Source organism: Vidua macroura, chromosome 34, assembly GCF_024509145.1.
Source record: "Vidua macroura isolate BioBank_ID:100142 chromosome 34, ASM2450914v1, whole genome shotgun sequence".
Taxonomy (NCBI): Eukaryota; Metazoa; Chordata; class Aves; order Passeriformes; family Viduidae; genus Vidua; species Vidua macroura.
This window is the reverse complement of record NC_071604.1, coordinates 905,411-923,748: the sequence shown is the minus strand read 5'-3', so window position 1 is coordinate 923,748 and position 18,338 is coordinate 905,411. Positions and strand designations below refer to the sequence as shown.

General features: G+C 61.4%; 2 protein-coding genes across 2 annotated transcripts; one reads left to right on the top strand and one right to left on the bottom strand.

The window, feature by feature from the left end:
• Positions 1–874: 874 nt before the first annotated feature.
• Positions 875–7,088, bottom strand: KRT18 (keratin 18). The gene is made up of 7 exons (XM_054001938.1): positions 6,636–7,088; positions 5,751–5,833; positions 4,095–4,251; positions 3,862–4,026; positions 3,155–3,280; positions 2,199–2,422; positions 875–1,077 (listed from the first exon to the last, which is right to left on the bottom strand). Exons 1-7 carry the CDS (start codon positions 7,086–7,088, stop codon positions 972–974), a joined length of 1,314 nt encoding a protein of 437 aa, XP_053857913.1. The 3' UTR covers positions 875–971.
• On the top strand, positions 6,958–17,489 carry KRT8 (keratin 8). Its single transcript, XM_054001937.1, has 10 exons — positions 6,958–7,226; positions 10,797–11,129; positions 11,892–12,100; positions 12,771–12,831; positions 12,955–13,050; positions 13,128–13,292; positions 14,937–15,062; positions 15,474–15,694; positions 16,282–16,337; positions 16,424–17,489. Exons 2-10 carry the CDS (start codon positions 10,797–10,799, stop codon positions 16,615–16,617), a joined length of 1,461 nt encoding a protein of 486 aa, XP_053857912.1. The 5' UTR covers positions 6,958–7,226; the 3' UTR covers positions 16,618–17,489.
• Positions 17,490–18,338: the final 849 nt, after the last annotated feature.

Genomic DNA, 18,338 nt, shown 5'->3' with positions numbered 1-18,338 from the left:
CTCGGAACTCCCGGGCACCGACACCTCCGCGCGGTGACACCCCGGACACCGAGAGGCGCCAACACCGTCACTCCCCGGAAGCCGGGACACTGAGACCCCTGGGCACTGACGCCCCCCTGGATTCCCGGTCACCGGGACCCCCGACACCAGGAGCCCCGCGTACGGGCTCCCACACACAACGACAGCCCCAGGCACCGCGATCCCCCGACGCCGACACCCGTGGCAGCCCCCCGAGACCCCCGATTTCGGCACCCCCGGGCACGTGATCCTCTGGGCATCAACACCCCCGGTCTACTGACACCCGAGGGACTCCCGGGCACCGCGACCCCGGGCACTGACACTCCCAGGCATCTGCGCCCGCACCCCGGGCACCGACGCCCGAGGAACTCCCGACACCGGGACGCCCGAGCACGAGGATGCCCGCGACCCCCGAGAACCGCACCGTGACGCCCGGGTGGGACCCCCGAGCACCTCACCGGGACCCCTGAGCACTGCACCGGGACCCCCGGCTACCGCAGTGGGACCCCCGCTCCCGCGACCTCCGTGTCCCCCTGGGAGCGGCTCAGGACAGGACGGAGCTCGGAGCTCGGGGCTGGTCCCGGGGCCAGCGGGGACAGGGACATTTTGGGGTCCTCCTGGCTGGTTCTGGGAGGTCGATGCCCCCAGGGACCCCGACATGACCAGGGGGTGGAAGGGGTGTCCCGGGGGGGCATGAGGGATCGGGGGTCGTTGTCGGGATGGTGACAAGGAGGGGGTACAGGAATCCATCCCTTCCCTGACAGCTCCCCACACCCCGTGCCTCAGTTTCCTCCCAGTCTCAGCCCCGTATCCCCACCCCCATTTCCCCCCTGGAAGGACACACCAACACATCCTATCTCCCATTCATGGGAAACACCACTTTATTTGGATCTGGAGGGGCTCAGGGACCCCTCCCCCCGGGTTTGGGGGGCTGGGGATGCCCCATGACCCCCTCAGTACGTGCGGACCTTCACCTCCCTGGTCTCGATGACCACGCGCTGGGTAGTCCCTGTCCCTGCCGTGGTGGCCGTGGTCTCCTTGTCCAGGGCATCCCTCAGGCTGCAGGGAGGGGGGGTTGGGGTGGGGGCACCAGGGGTCGCCTCCCCATGCCAATAGGTCCCCCCTCAGTGTCACCCAACAGGTGATGGAGCTGGCATGTCCAGTGGGATGGGCTGGGGTGTCCCAACACCCCAGAGGTTGTCCCCTCTGGGTGTCACCACTGTCCCCTGGCTGTTCCCAAAATCTTGTAACTGGTGGGACCCAGACACTTGGACACCTGAGGTTTATCCCCTCTGACGCCACCATTGTCCCTATCTCCAGGCCATCCTGAAGGACAGAGCTGGGATATGTGATCTCCTGGGATCATCCCCCGGATGTCACTGCTGTCCCCTGGCTGTCCCCAAAATCTTGTAACTGGTGGGACCTGGACACCTCATCATAGGGAGTCTCATCTGCCCTGGGTGTCTCCTCCCCATGCCAGAGATGGCACCTGGACACTCAGTTCCTGGAATTATCCCTTCCCATCCCCTTCCCAGCCCATATCTTCCCCTCCTCTGTCTCCATTTCCCCCTCACCTCAACTTCCACCCCACCTGAACCCCCCTGTACCTGGATTTCCCCCTCACCTGAACTCCCCCTCTCTGAATTTCCCCCACTGCCGAGTCCTTATACCTGAACTCACCCAAACTTCCTCAGCTGAGCTCTCTGTGCTCACCTTCCCCAAAACCTGAACTTCCCCCTCTCACTTGAACCCCTGTACCTGAATGCCTGCCCCACATTCTCCCCCTATACCTGAACTCCCCCCAGTTTGAACTTCCACCCCCTGTACATGGTTTCCTTCCCCTTCTCACCCGAACTGCCCATATCTGAGCTACACCCCCAAATTCCCCCCTCACCTGAACTTCTAACACCCCGTACCTGAATTCCTTCCCTCTCCACCAAACTCCCCCCTGAACCCTCTCATGCCTGAACTTCCCTCTCACCCGAACCCCCTGAACTCCTCCCCCTCACCTGAACCTCCTCCAACCTCAACTCTTCCCCCAGACTTCCTCACCCACCTGAACCCCCCCTTCCTGAACTTCCCCTCTCACCTGAACTTCCACCCCGGCGGTATCTGAATTCCTTTCCCCCCCACCTGAACTCACCCGTACCTGATCCCCTCCCCAGTCCCCCCCTGCTAACCTGAAGCCGTCGCCGCCCTCCAGCAGCTGCCGATATGTCGCAATCTCGGCCTCGAGCCGGTCCTTGAGGCCGAGCAGCTCCCGGTGCTGCTCGTTCTGCCGCTGGAGCTGCGCTCGCACGTCCCGCAGCTCTGCCTCGGCCGCGCTCACCTGGAGCTGCACCTGCGCCAGGTGAGCCCCGGCCCGGGCCTCGGCCTCGGCCAGCGCCGCCTCCAGACCCGTGTTCTGGGGGGATTCGGGGAATTAGGGGGCTTTAGGGGGGTCAGCACCCCGAAAAGTGGGGTTGAAGGGGTTCATCCCAAGCTTCAGCCTCAGCCCCACTGCCTCCAGACTCACTTTCTGGAGGGATTGGGGAATTAAGGGGGTTTTGGGTGGGTTAACTTTGATCTGAGCCTTAGCCTTGACCATGGCACCCTCTAAATCCGTGTTCTGGGGTGTTCACGGGGGAATTATGGGGTTTTGGGGGAGCCAGTACCCCTAAAATGGGGGGTTTGGAGGATCTGCACCATGAAAATGGGGGGGGGGGGCAGTAACCTCAGGCTCAGCCAGTGCTGCCTCCAGACCCGCATTCTGGGGGAACGTAGGGGTTTTGTGGGGGTTCACCCCAAAATCTGGGGGTTCACTCTGAACTTTGGTCAATGCAGACCCTAAACCTGTGTTCTGGGGGGATCAGGGGAGGATTACAGAGTCTTGTGGGGGTTCACCCTGGCCTGAACCTCCAGCCCTGAGTTCTGGGGGATTCGGAGGGTTTAGGGGGTGGGGATCAGGACCTCAAAAATGGCTTTTGCAGGGCTGGAGTTATGGGTTGGGGGTTGGAAGTGTTTTGGGGCTCTGGAGCCATGGATTAAGGGGAGCTAGGTTTTTTTGGGGGGGGGAGTTGGGGGTGTGAGGCTGTGGATTGAAGGATTTGGGGGGGGGTTGAGTTTTTTTGAGGGGGTTTGGGGAATTTTGGGGTACCTGGTTGCGCAGGGCCTCAAGGTCGATCTCGAGGGTTTGCAGTGAGCGACGCAGGGCCCCGACGGTGCCTCGTGCCGTGTCCAGGTCCTTTGTGCTCTGCGTCACCTCCAGGGTGGTCTCCGTGATCTGAGAGGGAAAGGAGGGGTCTGGGGGGCAGCAGCCTTGGTCCCACCCACCACGGACACCCCAAGTCCTGGAGGGGATGCGGGGGGAGTGATACCATCCCAAGAAGAGCCAGACTCAGGCATTGTGGAGGTGCCCTAGGAGGGGCTCCAAACTTGGACCCCCTTGGACAGAGGCCATCCCAAAAGTGTCCCCAAGGTTGGACCAGGAACCTCCTGGAGCAGTTCACCCCAGGACTCCCCGTGAAAATATCCCAAGTCTCCACCTAGGACCACCCTGGGTCTGCCACCCCTCTCCCCCCCTGCTTTGTGGGGCTCCTTTGGGGACCTCCCATGCCAGCCTGGGGACAGCTCCCAAAAGGGGTTTCCCCTTTTTTGGGACCCCCTGTGGCCCCCCATGGAGCGTCAATGGGGACCCTTGGGTGTGGATTGGTGGGAGTTTGGGGTCCCCAGCTCCCATCCCCTCTTCTTCTCCAGGTCCTCCAGGGGTTTTAAGACCAGGCCATTGTCCTGGATCCACAGTTTCCCCAGGATCATTGTGGGGCTGTTTTTGGGTGGGATTTGAGCTTTTTTAGGGTTCCCTACCTGCTGCCCCCACTGCTTCTCCAGGTCCTCCAGATTTTTCTGGGCCAGGGTGTCATACTGAGCCCGCAGCTCCCCCAGGACCTTCCCTAAATCCTGTGACCGCGGTGCATCCACCTCCACCGTCAGCGCCGACTGCGAGACCTGCGCCCGCAGGTCCTGCACTTCCTGGAGGCAGGGTGGGTCAGTTTGGGGTCTCACAGCCCACCCGAGCCCCCCAAATCCTCCAGACCCACCTGGTCATGGTCCTTGCGCAGCAGGATCAGCTCCTCGCGCAGGGCCTCGATGTCCCCCTCGAGCTGCAGCCGTGTCATGTTGGTGTCATCCAAGACCTTGCGCAGCCCGGCGATGTCGCTGTCCACCGACAGCCGGATGGCCAGCTCCGCCTCAAACCTGGACACGCCACAGGAACGGGGCCAGGGCCATGATGGGACACAGAGCTGAGCCAACCTTGTGCCCGTTCATAGCTTTGTTCTTGTCCTTGGCCCTGTTTTCGTCCCCGATATTTCCTTGTCCCCCACCCCCATCGTCAGCCCCATTTCTATCCCCAGCCCAGCACAGCCTTTTCCTCATCCTCATTCAATCCCCATCATCCTCAGCCCTATTTCCATCCCCAACACATCCTTCTCCCCATCCCTGTCCCATCATCCTCATCTTCATCCCCATTTCCATCCCCATCACATTCCTTTCCCCATCTCTGTCCCATCCCCATCCCATTCCCATCATTCTCATCCTCAGTCTCATATCCATCCTCATTCTCATCCCCATCCTCATTTCCATCTCCATTTCCTTTCCTGTCCTCGTCCTCATCTCCATTTTCAATTCCATCCCATCTCCTTGTCCCACCCTCACCTCATTTCCATCTCCAGCCCCACCTGACCTCATCCCATGTCTTCATCCATGTTCTTATATCCCTGTCTCATCTCCTCTGCCACCTCCTCTCTTTGTACCTGTCCCCATCTTCATTCTCATCCTTCTCCTTGTCTTCATGCCCATTTTCATCCCCTGTTCCCATCTCCATTCCTGTCTCATCCTATTCCTCATCCTCATCTCTAATCCTATCCCATCGCTCTCTCCATCCATGTTCCCATTCCTGTCTCATCCCATCTCTCTATAGCTGTCCCCATCCCTGTCCTTTTCCCTGTCCCCATCCCTGTCCTTTTCCCTGTCCCCGTCCAGTTTCCCATCCCCATTCCCCCTCCTGTTTCCATCTTTGACCTTGTCCTCATCCCTGTCCCTGTCCACATCTGGTCTCCATTCCCACTCCTATTTCCACCCTTGTCCTTGTGCACATCCCTGTCCTATCTCCAGCCCATCCTCATCTCTGTCTCCACCCCATTCCCACCTCCTTCCCACCCATCCCCATTCAGTCTCCATCCCATCCTCATCCTCACCCCCACTGCCACCTGTTCTCCCCCTAGTCCCCATCTCCATCCCCATCTCCATCCATTTCCACCCTATTCCCATTCCCACTCTTTTTTCCATGCTGGTCTCCATTCCATCTCCCTCACCATCCTTATCCCCATTCCCATCCCCACTGTTTCCATCCTTGTCCTTGTCCTCATCCCCATCTCATCTCCATCCCCATCCTCATCCCCATTCACACCCCATCCTCACCCTCATGCCCACTCCATCTTCATCCCCATTCCTACCCAATCCCACCACTATTCCTATCTCCATTCCCACCTTGTTTCCAACTCCATTTCCACCCCTATCCCTATTCCCACTCCTATTCCCACCCCATCTCCACCCTCTTTTCTGTCATATTCCCATCCCCTTTTCCATCCCCATTCCCACTCCATCCTCATTCCCATGTCATCCCTGCCATGTTCCCACCCCCATTATTCCCAGTATTCCCATCATTCCCAGTATTCCCAGTATCCTGCCCTCACTTGACCCGGAAGTCGTCGGCCGCCAGCCGAGCGTTGTCGATCTGCAGCACCGTCCGTGCGTTCTCCACCGTGCTCTCCAGGATCTGGGATGGGGACACGAGGACACACGTGCATACGGGGGACACACGGACACGGGGGCGCACGGGGATGGGCGCAGATACAGGGACATGCAGGGACAGATGGACACAGGGGGACACGGACACGAGTGGACACAGGGATATGGGGCCTCACGGCGGGGGCATGTGGAAGACACACACGGACACGGGGATACACGGATAAGGGACACGTGGAGGGACACACGGACATGAGGGGACATGGGTGGACACACACAGACACACGGATATAGGTGAACAATGGATATGGGGGGGACAGGTGAGTGGGACACATGGACACGCAGACACAGGGACGCACGCAGGGACGCAGGGACACGTGTCACTGTCACCGTGGCAGGATAACTTCCCGGCCCCCCTTCCCTGCAGGGCCTCGCCCCGGAAAAGCTGCGATTACCCAGGGTGGGGGCGGGGCGGGGGGGCCCTAGGTGTCGGGGGGGGGGAGGAGGGGTGCCGGACACCTTGAGGAGGCTCTGAGACCAGCTTTGGGGGTACTGGGTGGGGGCTAATTTACCCAAAAATCGGGGTGATGGAGGGGGGGCTCCTTTGACACTGCCCCACCGCGGTGGCCTTGGTCACGTCCCTTCACCCCATGCAAAAACGGCTCCGCGGGGAGGAAACCCCCCCCACGCCCCCCACCCACGGGACTTACAGACCTCCCCCATGCCCCCCTACACCCCCCCAGGCACTTACAGACCCCCCACAGATACAAAGTTCAGCTCTTTCCCTCCCTCTCCCCGTTAATGTTTAACCCCAACCCTCCCCGCGCCCCCACCTTGTCCCGTAGCTCCTCTATCAACTCCCATTGGGGGCTCCAGTCGTGGGCGCTGGGCCCCTTTTGGGCCATAAACTCCCGGATTTGGGTCTCCAGGCGCCGGTTCTCTTGCTCCAGTCGCCGCACCTGCTCCAGGTACGTGGCCAGGCGGTCGTTGAGGTCTTGCATCGCCTCCTTCTCGCTGGCCACGGCCCCGGAGCCCCCCAGGAAGACGCTGCCCCCCAGGCCGGCCCCATAACCGGCCCCGTAACCGGCCCCGAAGGCCCCCCCGGCGCCGCTCAGGGTGCGGGTGACGGAGATGCGGGACCCCGCGCCCCCCGCCCCCGCGTACACGCTCGCGGCGCTGCCCAGGGGGGCGAAGCGGCGGCCGGGGGCGATCCCGGCGGTCCCGAGGGTCCCAATCCCGCCGGAGCGGACGGAGCTGGAATAGACGGTGCGGCGGGAGAAGCTCATGGGGACGGTGACACGACGGCGGGAGCCCGAGAGTCGCACGGACGGACGCACGGATGGAATTCCGGGCGGGAATTGTGGCCGGGATTTATAGCCGGGAGCGGCCCCACGGCACCTCCCCACGGCCTCGCTCCCGGGAAGGTGCGGCTGGAGCCGGCCCAGGGCTTTGTTCCTGTGAGGAACGGCCCCAGACTTGGGGAGTGGGGTGTGAGGGAAAAGAATCAGCCCCAAAACTCATGGGATGTGAGGCAGAGGTTTTGGAGTCTCACCCAGAACTGGGGAACGCAGGACAGGGGAAAGGGAATCAACCGCAAAACTGGTGGGCTGTGGGGTGAGTGGAAAGGGGTATGACCCAGAACTGTGGGGTGGGGGACAGAGGGAATCAGCCCCAGAACTTGTAGGGTGAGGGTTGGAGGGATGGGTGTGTGTTCAGAAGGATGGGATCGACCCCATCACTGTGGGGTGGGGGCCGAAGCAATAGGAGATGGCCCCAGAACTGTGGGATGTGGGGCGGGCTCAGCCTCACATATTTTCGTGTCCCCATAGCCAGCCCCACATCACCCTACTGACCTTTGCACTGCTGCAGCCCCTGCCTGACCTGAGAACCCCTGTTTTACCCTGTTCCTGCCCTGTTTTGGTCCATTTTCCCCATTTTGCCCTGTTCATGTCCCATTTACTCATTTTTGCCCACCTCTGCGCTATCCCTGCCTTGCTTTATCTCATTTTCGTCCCATTTTTGCCCATTTCTCATTTTCCCTATTTCCCCCATCCCTGCCTCTTTTTGCTCCATTTTATTCCATTTATGCAAAATCTTCCCATTTTGCTGTTTTGCCCCATTTTGCTGTCTTACCCCATTCCTGTCCCATTTTACTCATTTTTGCCCTATTTTGTAATTTTATCCCATTCTTGTCTCACTTTAACCCTTTTTGCCTGATCTTGCCCTGTTTTATCCCATTCATGTTCCATTTATCTCTTTTTTGCTCGATTTTGCCCCATCTCTGTCCAACTTTGCTGGTTTTCCCCCTTTTTTTTTTTTGCAGTTTCTGCCCATTTTGCTCCATTCCTTCCCCTTTATCTCCCATTTCCTTTTCCCCCCACGTTTTTCTCTGCTTTACCCCATTCCTTCCCCTTCCATTCCCTTTGTTTTGCCCCATTCCTGCCCAATTTTTCCCCATTTTCCCCTACTTATGCCCAATTTTATCCTGTTCTGCCCTGTCTTCTGTCTTCCCCCTTCGCCCGCTTTTTGCCCCCTTTTCCTCCACTTTCCCCGCGGGGTCCCCGAGGTGCCGGACCCGAGGGTCCCCGGGGGTCCTGCCCGGGCTCCAGCGGCCTCGTCCCTCTTTGGGGACCCCTGGGACCCCCTGAAGGGCGCGGGGGAGGGCCGGGGTGCCGCGGCTGCTCCCACCCTGGGCCTTATCGGGAACATTCCGGGCGTTCCCGGTGGGTGACGTGTCCCCCCCGTGTCCCCCTCCCGCTTCCCCCTGTGTCCCCCCGGTCCCAATGTCCCTGTGACCTCCCGGTGTCCCCCCGCGTCCCCCCGGTGTGTCCCTCCCGTGTCACCTGGTACCCCCCAGTGTCCACTCCTCGTGTCCTCCCGTGTCCCCCCATCCCCATAACGCCCCCCACCCCCCTGTCACCTCACGGCCACCCCGTGTTCCCCCCGTGCTCCCCCGTGTCCCTCCGTGCCTCAGTGTCCCCATCTGATGGCAAGGGGGGGCTCAGCTGGGGCTGTCAAGGGCTTAGGGGGTCCCCGCTGCTCCTTGGGGGGACTCGGTGGTCTTGGGGGCCTGGGGGAGTGTCCTGCAGGGTCCGGGACCCACCCCAAGCCCCTTTCGAGGGTTATCTCTGGAAATTCCTTCCTGATAAGACGGGACGGGCAGGATTTGGGGAGGGAGCTGGAGGTGGTGGGAGCCTCTGGGGGGTGGAGGGGGGAGCAGATCGTGTCCCCTCCCGGGCGCCGCAGGTTTGGGGGAGGCCTCGAGACCCTGCTCTGACCTATGCGACACCCCCCTCTCCCCCCCTGCCCCCCCGGTGGAATCCGGATGGGGAAGGGAAGGGAAGGGAAGGGAAGGGAAGGGAAGGGAAGGGAAGGGAAGGGAAGGGAAGGGAAGGGAAGGGAAGGGAAGGGAAGGGAAGGGAAGGGAAGGGAAGGGAAGGGAAGGGAAGGGAAGGGAAGGGAAGGGAAGGGAAGGGAAGGGAAGGGAAGGGAAGGACTGCAGGAAGGAAGGAAGGGAGGGAGGAAGGGAGGGAGGGAGGGAGGGGGCTCTAGATTTCAACTCCAGGATCCCAAACCCGGCTGCCGACTCCCAGGCCATGGGTGCCGCCCTTTCAGTGCCCAGCGTGTGCCGCCCTCGTGCCGGGCAAGTCTGGGCTGGAGGCACCACCGCACACACTGGCACCTGTCAGACCCACCTGCACACACCTGAACTCACATCCATCCATCCATCCATCCATCCATCCATCCATCCATCCATCCATCCATCCCATGCCTTTTTGGGGATGTTTTCATTATTTTGCTGCTGAGTTTGGCACTGGGGACAGGCCCTGGTGAGGTCTGGGGACAGGTTTGGGGACAGGTGTGGGGCCAGATTTGGAGTGATGTGGCTGGAGTCCCATGTTGTGATTTGGGGACAGGGGCTGGGGGTTGGGGAATGTGGAGCTGGGGACAAGGACTGGGGGTCAGAGGTTGGGGACACAGGGCTGGGGGAATAGTTTGGGGTTGCAGATTGAGGATGTGGTGCTGAGGACACAGACTGGGGGACACAGGGTGGTGACATTGGTCTGGAGACCCGGACTGGGGGACAAGCTGGGGACATGGGCTTGGGTCAGGGGTTGGGGACTGAAACTGGGGGCATCCGGACTGGGGTCGGGGGTTGGGGGCCCAAACCGGGTGGATTGGACTTGGTGACATAGAGTCAGGGACTCAGACTGGGAGACCCAGGTGTGGGGACACGGTGGGGACAGGGCTGGGGACACTCCCTAGGGACACTCGGTGGCTCTCCTCCTCCGGGAGGGGGCGAGGAGCACAGGGACCCGCATTTTGGCGTAAGCCCACCCCGCCCGTCCTGATGCCGGTGGATCCCGGTGATCCCGCGAATCCCATGTCCTGAAGGGGTTAAAGCTCCGGTCCCTCCCCCCGCTTCTCCTCCCCCGGCTCTGGGATAAACCCGAGAACCAACCCGGGAACCAAACCGGGAAGGCGCCCGGAACCCGCCTGGCCGCTCCGCCCGGCCCGGCCCGTCCTGCCCCGACCCGTCCGGCCGGTCCTGCCGGGGCTGCCGCCGGAGCCTCCCTGCCCCGAGCGCGGCCTTCGGCCTCGTCCTCCTCAGCCTTCTCCAACCTGCTCCAGCCGTCCTCATCCTCCTGAGCCTCTTCAGCCTCTCTCAACCGTCCTCAGCCTCCTCCAGTCGTCCTTGTCTGCTGAGGACGTTCTGCAACCCTCTTCCAAGCTTGCGCCAATATCCTCATCCTCCTTCTAACCTTCTCCATCCTCCCTGCAGCCTCCTCATCCCCCTCAGCCTTCTCCAGCCCTCTTCCAACCCTCCCTGACCCTCTTCATCCACTTTCCAGCCTTTTCCCAAACTCCCTCCTATCTCCTTCCCCAACTTCCCAATCTTCTCCAGCTTCCTCATCCTCCAGCCGACCTCCTTTCCCACCTCCCCAACACTTCCCAGGCTCTCTCCAGCCTCTTTTCCCACCTTCCCCTCTCAGATGTCAGTCTCCATCCCCCGGCAGCCGCTGCGGAGCAGCTCGGCCGTTCCGGGCCGTTCCTTCTCGTCCCGCTCCTTCACGGCCGGCCCGGCGCTGAGGATGAGCACGGCCCCGGCCCTCGGCCCTTACGGGGGGCTCCGTGGTGGCTCCGGGGGGCTCGGGGGACCCTCGTGGGTCCCGGGGGCGGGCGGGGGCATCACGGCTGTCACCATCAACCGGAGTCTCCTGGCGCCTCTGGACGTGGCCGTGGATCCCGAGCTGCAGGAGCTGCGCCGAGAGGAGAAGGAGCAGATCAAGAGCCTCAACGATAAATTCGCCGCCTTCATCGACAAGGTGGGGCTGGGGGGACTCCGAGGAGGGGTGGGACCACCCTGGGGACTGGCTTCTGGGACCTCCTGGGGCACCTGGGACATCTTGGGGCACCTGGGGACATTGAGACCCTCCTTGGGACCTCCTGAACATCTTTGGGGATTTTCTGTACCCTTGGGGACATTGAGACCTTCTCTGGGACCCCCTGAGTCTCATCTGGGATGTCCCGAGCACCTCTGGGGACCTCCTAAGACCCCTGGGGACACTGAAAAGCCTTTATGGGTACCCTTCAGGGACCTCCTGGATTAGCTGGGACCTCCTGAGCACCTTTGGGGACTTTCTGAGGCCCTCAGAGACATTGACACCCCCCTTGGGGACACCCTGACCCCCTCCTGACTTCCCCAAGGACACACAGATTCCAGCTTGCCCCAGGACCCCAAATCTCCCCCCTGTCCCCACCCTTCCACTCCATGCCCCCCCCTCCAGCCCAACCCATTCCCCAGGGGCTGATTTGGGAGTCATTTTGGGGTTCTGACTCCCTTTCCCCCCTTTCCCCCCAGGTGTAATTTGGGGTTGGAGGTGTTTTTGGGGTAATTTTGAGGTATGGGAGTACCCCTGACCCTGCTTTCACCCAAGTGGGGTGTGGGGGTGATTTTGGGGTAATTTGGGGGTGTGGGGTGATTTTAAGGTGATTCTGGGGTGTGGGAGTGCTCCTGACCCCCCTTCCCCAGGTGTGATTTTTGTGGTGATTTTGTCTGGTTTTGGGATGCTGTTCCCTGTCCGCAGGTGCGGTTCCTGGAGCAGCAGAACAAACTCCTGGAGACCAAGTGGGGGCTCCTGCGGGCACAGCCCCCCCCCCGCAGCACCCTGGGGGGGCTCCTCGAGGGCTACGCAGGGACCCTGCGGCGGCAGCTGGAGGGGCTCGGGCAGGAACGGCAGCGGCTGCGCGCAGAGCTCGGCCACGTCCGGGGGCTCGTCGAGGAGTTCAAGGCCAAGTCAGTGTCCCTGAATGTCCCCCAAATCTCCCGGGTACTCCCGTGTCTCCCCAGACCCCTCCACAGCCCCCCAGTACCACTTCGTAGCCCCCCCTGTGGCTGCTGATGCCGCCCGGGCCATGCCTGCAGCCTCCTGGAGGAATTCAAGGGCCATGTCCGTGTCCCTGAGTGTTTCCCCACATACCCCGTGTCCCCATCCTGTGTGCCCTCAACCCCGTGTCCCTTCATCCCCGTGTGCCCCTGTCCCCATGGCCCTCAACGTCCCCACCATGTCCCTGGGTCACCCTGTATCCTCATGTCCTGACATCTCTGGTCAGAGTCCTCTCTATGTCCCCACATCCTCCCATCGCCTTGTCCCTTTGTCCCCCTGTCCCCACGTCATCCCATCCCCTTGTGTCCGCATGTTCCCACGTCACCCATCCTCATATCCCTCCCTGCCCAATGTCCCCATAGAGCCATGTTCCCCCTGCCCAATGTCCCCATAGAGCCATGACCCCACTGTCGCTCTGTCCCCATCCCTACTGTCTCCATCTCCCCGTCCCCATGTCACCCCATTCCCATGTCCCACATCCCCCCAGCTCCCATCCCCGTATTCCCCCTATGCCCATGTCCCCCATGCCCATTTCTCCATGAGCCCCTCTCCCCCCCACCTTTGTGTCCCCCTGCCCAGGTATGAGGAGGAGATCAACCACCGCACAGAGAAGGAGAACGAGTTTGTCCTGCTCAAAAAGGTGGGGGAACCCCGACACTGAGGGGGGACCCCAACACGGGAGGAGTCCCCAAGAACAAGGGGTTGCTGGGGGGGGGGTCCCTGGGGGTGCTGGGAACAGGGGGTGACAGGGGTGTTCCCGCAGGATGTGGACGAAGCCTACATGTCCAAGGTAGAGCTGGAATCGCGCCTGGAGAGCCTCACGGACGAGATAAACTTCCTGCGGCAGCTCTATGAGGAGGTTTGGGGGTGCCTGGGATTTGGGGTGCCTGGATTCGGGGGGTGCCCCCCTGCTAAGCCATCCCCCCGTGCGTGCAGGAGCTGCAGGAGCTGCGGGCGCAGGTGTCGGACACGGCTGTGGTGGTGTCCATGGACAACAGCCGCCAGCTGGACATGGCCGGTGTCCTGGCGGACGTGCGGGCGCAGTACGAGGACATCGCTGGCCGCAGCCGTGCTGAGGCTGAGGGCCTCTACCAGGTCAAGGTCAGGAGAGCACCCCTGCTGCCGCCCAAATCTTCATCTTCCTCCTCCTTTTCCTCTTCCTCCTCCTCCCTGTTCCCCAAACCTTCATCTTCCTCCTCCCTGCTTACGGCTCAATCCTCCTCCTCTCCGCCTGCTCCCCAAACCTTCATCTTCCTCTTCTCCCTAATCCGTCCTCCTCCTCTTCCTTCCCCTGACACTTTCTCCTCCTTCCTGCTCCCTAAAACTTCCTCCTTTTCTTCCACACCCCAAGCCTTCATCCTCCTCCCTGCCCCATCCTGTCTTCTTCCTAATTCTCCTCCTCCCTGCCCCATCCTGTCTTCTTCCTAATTCTCCTCCTCCCTGCCCTGAGCTTTTCTCCTCCTCCTCCTCCCTGCTTCTCAAGTCTTCATCCTCTTCCTTGCTCCCCAATCCTAGTCCTAGTTCCCAAGCCTTCATCCTCCTCCCTCCCTGCCCCATCCTCCTCCTCCTCCCCCTCCCTGTGCCTCAATCTTTCTTCCTCCTTGTCCTCCACCCTGGTCCCTGAACCTTCCTCTTCCTCCTTGCTGCATCTTCCTCCTCCTCCCTGCCCCATCCTCCTCCTTCCTGCTTCCTGAAACTTCCTTGTCTTCCTCCTCCTCCCTGCTCCAAATCCTTCCTCCTCCTTCTCCTCCCCCTCTTCCTCCTCCTCATCCTCCTCATCTTCCTCCCTGCCCTGGAGGGAGCAGCTGCTGTGTGGGAGAAATTCTGGCTTGAAACTCAACTGGAGCTGCCACATCCCAGCCTGGGGTGTTCCCCCTGGTGTGGGCTCATCCCAGTCCCGGGGCGCCGTGGGGCAGGGAGGGGCCCCCATCTCCATTCCTGGTGCAGATCCCAGTGCCAGTACTTCCCAGGCTCTTTCATCGCCCATTTTGGGACGCTGGTGGAAAGTGGGGGGCCTCATCCCACTGGGACCCCAGATTCAAACCCAACCGGACCCACCACATCCCAGTGAGTGCCGCCGTATCCCAGCTGGATCATCCCTCCCAGCATCGCTGCATCCTGGCTCTTTCCTCTGAATTTTTGGGGTGCTGGTAGAAAAGTGAGGTTCCCCCCTCCTCATCCCACCAAGACTCTGACTCCAAACCGGACCCACGGCATCCCAGCTGGAGCATCCCTCCTGGCATGGCCACGTTCCAGCTCCTTCCTCCCTGGTTTTGGTGTGCTGGGGAAGAGAGGGGTCCCCTCACCTCCATCCCCCTGAGACCCCAGATCCCAGTTGGAACATCCTTCTTGATACAGGCAAATCCAAGCTCTTCCATCCCAAATTTTGGGGTGCTGGGGAAAAAGAGGGGTCCCTCCAATCTCCATTCCCCCAAGATCCAGTTCCAAACCCAGCTGGACCCACCAAATTCCAACTGGAGCTACCACATCCCTGTCAGGGCATCCCTCCTGCCTCCATCACATCCCAGCTCTTCCCTCCCAATTTTTGGGGTGTTGGTGAAAAAGGGGAGTCCTTCCATCTCCAGCCCCCCCAAGATCCCAGTCCCAAACCCAGCTGGACCTACCACATCCCACCCTGGACTATCCCTCCAAGTTTGGCCACATCCCAGCTTTTTCCTATCAGTTTTGGGGCACTAGTGGGTTTGGGGGGTGCCCCGCATTCCTACCCCTGCCTGGTGTCTCCAGTACGAGGAACTGAAGACGGCGGCCGGGAAGCAGGGAGACGACCTGCGCCAGACCCGGAGCCAGATCCAGGAGCTGAACCGGCGGATCCAGCGGATCCAGGCAGAGATTGAGGCTCTGAAAAATCAGGTTTGGGACCCAACTCGGATGGAAATTTGGAAGCATACTGCCTGCCCCCCCCCCCCCAACACATACCCCAGCACCCCCTGGGAACCCCCACACTGGATTCCTGAGAATCCCTTGGGATGTCATCTGGGAAACGGGAGGAGAGAGCGATGGCTTGGGGATTTTAGCGGGGCTGGGAATACTGGTGGGAAGAGGGGGGTGAGGGATAGTGGGATATGAGGGATACTGGAGAGTGAGGAATACTGGGACATGGGGACACTGGACCCCAGAGGATGATAGGACATGGAATACTGGGACACTGGGTATACTGGGACATGGGGACACTGAGGGGTGGGGGATATTGGGATACTGGGGATTTTGGGTCCCAGGGACCCCGGTCCGGGGGGATCCTGGGCTCAGTGTCCCATCCTGCAGCGCTCTGGGCTGGAGGTGGCCGTGGCCGAGGCCGAGGAGCGCGGGGAGCTGGCACTGAGGGACGCCCGGGCCAAGCTGGCAGGGCTGGAGGGGGCCCTGGCCCAGGCCAAGCAGGACCTGGCCCGGCAGCTGCGGGAATACCAGGAGCTCATGAACGTCAAGCTGGCCCTGGACATCGAGATCGCGACCTACAGGAAGCTGCTGGAGGGCGAGGAGAGCAGGTGGGAAGCCCCGATCCCAAATCCCGGATCCCACATCCCACGGGCATCCCACATCCCACGGGCATCCCACATCCCATAACCCACTGCATCCCACATCCCATAACCTCTGGGCATCCATTATCTCACACCCAGTGTCCCATGTTCCATCCCATATCCCATGGGCATCCCATTTACCGTGCCCTTCATCCTGGATACCATGAACATTCCGTACTCCAGGTCCCATATCCTGCAAGGACCCCGTATTCCATGGGCATCCCACGTTCCATATCCCACGGACATCCCATACCCTGTGGGTATCCCATATCCCACGGATATTCCGTGTCCCATGTCTCATATCCCATGAACATCCCAAATCCCCCCCACTTCACTGTGTCCCTTATTCCTCTCCTCCCAAAACCACTCAGTTTGGGGGACCCCCTCCCCCTCATTTTGGCCATGTCCCCTAAATACCCTCCCCCCCATCACTGCTCCTGTTTAGGGGAAAGTTTTGGGGGACAGCCTCCCCCCGAGGTGTCCCCCCAGGCCATGTCCTTTATCCCCCCCCCATCACTGATCCTGTTTGGGGAACCCCCCCCAACCCCCCCCAGGCTCGAGGCTGCTGTGCAGAACCTGAGCATCCACACCAAGACTTCGGGGTACCTGGGTGAGTTTGGGGGGGTCTCCAGAACCCTCCTATTTTGGGTGCCCCCCCATGTGCCCCTCCTCACAGCTGCTCCCTCTTCCCCACAGGTGGGTTCGGGGGAGGTTTTGGGGGGGGATTTGGGGGGGCGTTTGGGGGCGCCGTGGTCAGCTCAGGGTACTCGGTGCCGCCCCCACCCCCCGAGAGCACGGCCCCCCTCAAATCCCGTGCCATCGTCATCAAGAAGATCGAGACCCGTGATGGGAAGCTTGTGTCCGAGTCCTCCGACGTCCTGGAAAGCTGAACCCCCTTTCCTGGGGGACCCCCATTCCTTGGCTTGGCCAGCTGAGCTGAGCCTCTCTCTTTCCTGAGCAGACCCTAAATCCTGACCTGCTGAGCCCTCCCTGGGCCCCACTTCCTGGGGTGTCCCCCATGTCCACACAAACTGAACCCCCCTTTCCCAGGGGGGTCCTCCATGTTCCCTGCAATCCCAGGGTGTCCCGCTAAGTCCTGACCAGGCAAAACTCCTTTCCTGAGAGGGGTTCCCCATGTCCAGCTCAGCTGAGCCCTCCCCCTTTCTTGGGGGGGTCACTCTGTGTCTTGGGGGGTCCCTGATGTCCAGCCCAGCTGAGCCCCCCTGGGCCTTCCCTTCTCAGGGTGTCCCCCCATATCCTCCCAAGCTGAACCCCCTCTTCTGAGGTGGGAGGGACGGTCCCCCATGTCCTGACATTCTGAGCCCCCCCAAGTCCCCTCTTTCCTGCCTGGGGGGATCCCCCCAGGCCACCTGAGCCCCCTGAGTCCCCTTTCCTGGGGGTCCTGTCCGTGTCCTGAGGGGATCTTTTGGGAGGGGGGTCCCCCTTGTCCAGGCCAGCTGAGCCCATTCCCTTCTTGGGGGGTCCCCCCATTCCCCTGGGGGTCCCCCATGTCCTGACCTGCTGAGCCCCCCCCCCCCTTGGTGTGTCCCCCCTCCATCCTGGCCCCCTTCCCTGGGGGACCCCAGCTCCCGACAGGACACCAGGCACCCTCTGCTGACAGCCTGAGCCAGTGCCAGTGCCAGTCTCCCCTGGGGGGCTCCAACCCCCCCATTGTCCCCTCTCGGACTGGGGGGTGGGAACTGGGGGGTCTGGGCCTCCCCCGGGTGTTCTGCTTGCTGCTGGAATAAAACCTTGGAAATTCGGGTGTGTTGATAACTGCGCGGGGGGGGGGGGGGGAGAGGTGTGTGGGAGGGCTCATCCCAAGCTGCCTGGGGTGTTTTGGGGTGCCAGGACGATCTTGGGGTGCTCGGATCAGTCTGGGTGTGGCGGGTTCCATCTCGGGGCGCATGGTGCTGTTTTGGGGTTCCCGAGTCTTTCTTGGGGGACTGGGACCAGTCTTGGTGTTCCCAGATCAGTTTTGGGGTCTCTGGGTCTGTTTGGGGGTCCTAGAATCTGTTTTAGAGTGCCAGAACCTATCTGTGGCTGCCAGGACCAATCTTGGGGTGCCTGGCTCCCTTCCTGGGGTGCCAGGACCAGTTTTGGTGTGCCAGGACCCATCCCAGGGTGCCAATACCTATTTTGGGTTGCCTGGAAATCTCCCAGGTGCCAGGACCTATCTTGGGATGCCCGCGTCTGTGTCGGGGTGCCAGAACCCATTTGTGGGTGCCTGGCTTTGTATTGGGGTGCCAGGACCCATCCTGGCCTGTCAATACCTGTTTGGGGCTCTGAGGGTCCCTCCTGGGGCGTCAGAACCCTTCCAGGGGTGCCAGGACTCGTTTTGGGACAGCAATCCCAAATGTTTTAGGGTGCCTGGGTCCCATTTTGGATGCCCAGACCAGTTTTAGGGTGTCTGTGCCCATCCCGGGCTGCCTGGCACAATTTTGGCATACCAGGAGCCATCCCGGTTTTGGGGGGCAAGGTCCCTTCTGGGGTTCCAGGACCCATCTTGGAGTGCCAGGGTCTTTTTGGGGGTGGCCGGTTCCATCAGGGGGTGCCAGGGCCCATGTCAGGGTGCCTGGCTCTGTTTCGGGGTACAAGCACCCACCCTGGG